The 2,819-nt window shown below is 61.0% G+C and overlaps 1 protein-coding gene across 1 annotated transcript; it reads left to right on the top strand.

The window, feature by feature from the left end:
• Window positions 1–206: 206 nt before the first annotated feature.
• On the top strand, window positions 207–2,722 carry LOC113981055. The gene is made up of 6 exons (XM_027708292.1): window positions 207–355; window positions 466–1,222; window positions 1,412–1,760; window positions 1,929–2,255; window positions 2,340–2,664; window positions 2,696–2,722. Exons 1-6 carry the CDS (start codon window positions 347–349, stop codon window positions 2,708–2,710), a joined length of 1,782 nt encoding a protein of 593 aa, XP_027564093.1. The 5' UTR covers window positions 207–346; the 3' UTR covers window positions 2,711–2,722.
• Window positions 2,723–2,819: the final 97 nt, after the last annotated feature.

Genomic DNA, 2,819 nt, shown 5'->3' with positions numbered 1-2,819 from the left:
AGTGCCCCCCAGACTCCTCCCAGTGCCACCAGTGCCCTCCCAGTCGCTCCCAGTATCACCAGGACCCCTCCCAGTGCCCTCCCAGTCCCTCCCAGTGCCCTCCCAGTTGCTCCCAGTTCCCTCCTAGTCGCTCCCAGTGCCCCCCAGACCCCTCCCAGGGCCACCAGTGCCCTCCCAGTCGCTCCCAGTGTCACCAGGACCCCTCCCAGTGCCCTCCCAGTCTCTCCCAGTGCCACCAGTCCCTCCCCCCGCCGGAGCCTCCTGCGGGCGCCCACCTTCCGCTGGGACGGCGGTGACGTCATCAACAGAGCCGGTGACGTCATCGACAAAGCCGGTGACGTCATCGATGGAGTCCGTGACAACATCATGGGCAGCGGTGATGTCATCAAGGGTGTCAATGACGTCATCAAGGACGGAGGTGACGTCAGCAGGGGCGACGCGGATGGCAGTGACGTCATTGGGGAGAGCTGTGACGTCATCAGTAATGGCGACAACATCATCGAGGAGAGTGGTGATGTCATCAGGGAGAGCAGTGATGTCATCAAGGAGAGCAGTGATGTCATCGGGAACGACGGTGACATCATCAGGGACAGCAGTGACGTCATCAGGGAGAGCAGTGACATCAGCAGGAGGAGCAGTGACGTCATCAGGGATGGTGGTGATGTCATCGGGGAGAGCTGTGATGTCATCAGGAACGGCGGCGTCATCAGGGAGAGCAGTGACGTCATCAGGGAGAGCTGTGACGTCATCGGGCATAGTGGTGACGTCATCAGGGAGAGCGGCAACGTCACCAGGAGCGGCGATGACGTCACCAGGGATGGCTGTGATGTCATCATGAGCACCGGTGATGTCATTGGGAGCAACTGTGACGTCATCACGGAGAGCGGTGATGTCATCAGGAATGGCTGTGATGTCATCGGGGAGAGCAGTGATGTCATCAACGGAGGCAGTGATGTCATCAGGAACGGTGGTGATGTCGTCATGAGCAGTGGTGACGTCATCAAGGGCAGCAGTGACATCATCAGGAATGGCGGTGACATCATCAGGAGTGACAGTGACGTCATCAGGGACACCCCAAGGACACCCAAGGGCACCTCGAGGACCTTCAGGGACCCCTTGGGGACATCCAAGGACCCCCTGGTGGCACCTGGGGACACCCAAAGGACACCCAAGGACCCCTTGGTGGCATCTGGGGACACCTTGGGGACGTCCAAGGACCCCTTGGGGACACCCAAGGCCACCCTGGGGACGTTCAAGGCCACCCTGGTGGCCTTTGGGGACGCCCTGGTGGCCTCGGGTCACCCCCCGGGGCGGGTGAAGGACACGCTGGTGACGCTGGAGGAGACGCTGGCGGCCTCCCAGGACACCCTGGGCATGCTCAGGGACACCTTGGTGGCATCTGGGGACAACCTGGGGACCTTCAGGGACCCTCAGGTGACATCTGGGGACACTTTGGTGACATCTGGGGACAATCTGGGGACGTCCAAGGACCCCCTGAGGATGTTCAAGGACACCCTGGTGGCATCTGGGGACACCCAAAGGACATCTGAGGACCCCCTGGTGGCATCTGGGGACACTTTGAGGACATCCAAGGACACCTTGGTGACATCTAAGGACACTTTGGTGACATCTGGGGACAATCTGGGGACGTCCAAGGACCCCCTGAGGATGTTCAAGGACACCTTGGTGGCCTCTGGGGACACTTTGAGGACATCCAAGGATGCTTTGGGGACATCCGAGGACACCCTGGTGGCATCTGGGGACAACGTGGGGACATCCAAGGATGCTCTGGTGGCGTCTGGGGACACCCAAAGGACATCCAAGGACACCCTGAGGACATCTGGGGACACTTTGGGGACATCCAGGGTCACCTTGGGGACATCTGGGGACACTTCAAGGACATCCAAGGACCCTCAAGGGACGTCCAGGGACACCTTGGGGACATCCAGGGACACCTTGGTGGCATCTAAGGACGTTCTGGTGGCATCTGGGGACACCCAAAGGACGTCCAGGGACACCTTGGTGGCATCTGGGGACACTTTGAGGACATCCAAGGACCCCCTGGTGGCATCTGGGGACACCCCAAGGACATCCCAGGACACCTTGGTGGCATCTGGGGACACCCCAAGGACGTCCAGGGACACCTTAGGGACATCTGTGGACAGTTTGGTGGCATCTGGGGACACCTCGAGGACATTCAAGGACACCTTGGTGGCATCTGGGGACACTCAAAGGACATCCAAGGACACCTTGGGGGCATCTGGGATCACTTTGAGGACGTCTGAGGACACTTTGAGGACCTCCAAGGACACCTTGGGGACATCTGGGGACACCCAAAGGGCATCTAAGGACACCTTGGTGGCATTTGAGGACCCCCTGGTGGCATCTGGGGACACCTTGAGGACCTCTGGGGACACTTTGAGGACATCCCAGGACACCCTGGTGGCACCTGGGGACATTTTGAGGACATCCAAGGACCCCCTGGGGACATCCAAGGACAATTTGGGGACATCTGGGGACACTTTGGGGACATCCAAGGACACTTTGGTGGCATCTGGGGACACTTTGAGGACCCCCCGGGTGACCCCCCGTGACCCCCCGGTGACCTTGCGGGTGCTGCAGGTGACCCTGAGGCCCCTCCCCCTCCCCTCAGGTGACCCCCAGGTGACCCTGAAGCCCCGCCCACCCCCCTCAGGTGACCCCCAGGTGACCCTCAAGCCCCGCCCACTTCCCTCAGGTGACCCCCAGGTGACCCTGAAGCCCCACCCCCTTCAGTCAGGTGACCCCCAGGTGACCCTCAAGCTCCTCCCCCTTTCATC

This window comes from Neopelma chrysocephalum, unplaced genomic scaffold, assembly GCF_003984885.1.
Source record: "Neopelma chrysocephalum unplaced genomic scaffold, ASM398488v2 Primary Assembly neopelma1_95939, whole genome shotgun sequence".
Lineage (NCBI taxonomy): Eukaryota > Metazoa > Chordata > Aves > Passeriformes > Pipridae > Neopelma > Neopelma chrysocephalum.
The sequence above is the reverse complement of the archived record's forward strand: the minus strand, read 5'-3'. Positions and strand labels throughout refer to the sequence as shown.

Coding starts and splice junctions, on each gene's coding strand:
- LOC113981055 (XM_027708292.1), top strand. Junction 1,223..1,411: donor GGGGACGTCCAAGGACCCCT/TGGGGACACCCA, acceptor CTGGGGACAACC/TGGGGACCTTCAGGGACCCT. Junction 2,256..2,339: donor ACATCCAAGGACACCTTGGG/GGCATCTGGGAT, acceptor GGACACCCAAAG/GGCATCTAAGGACACCTTGG.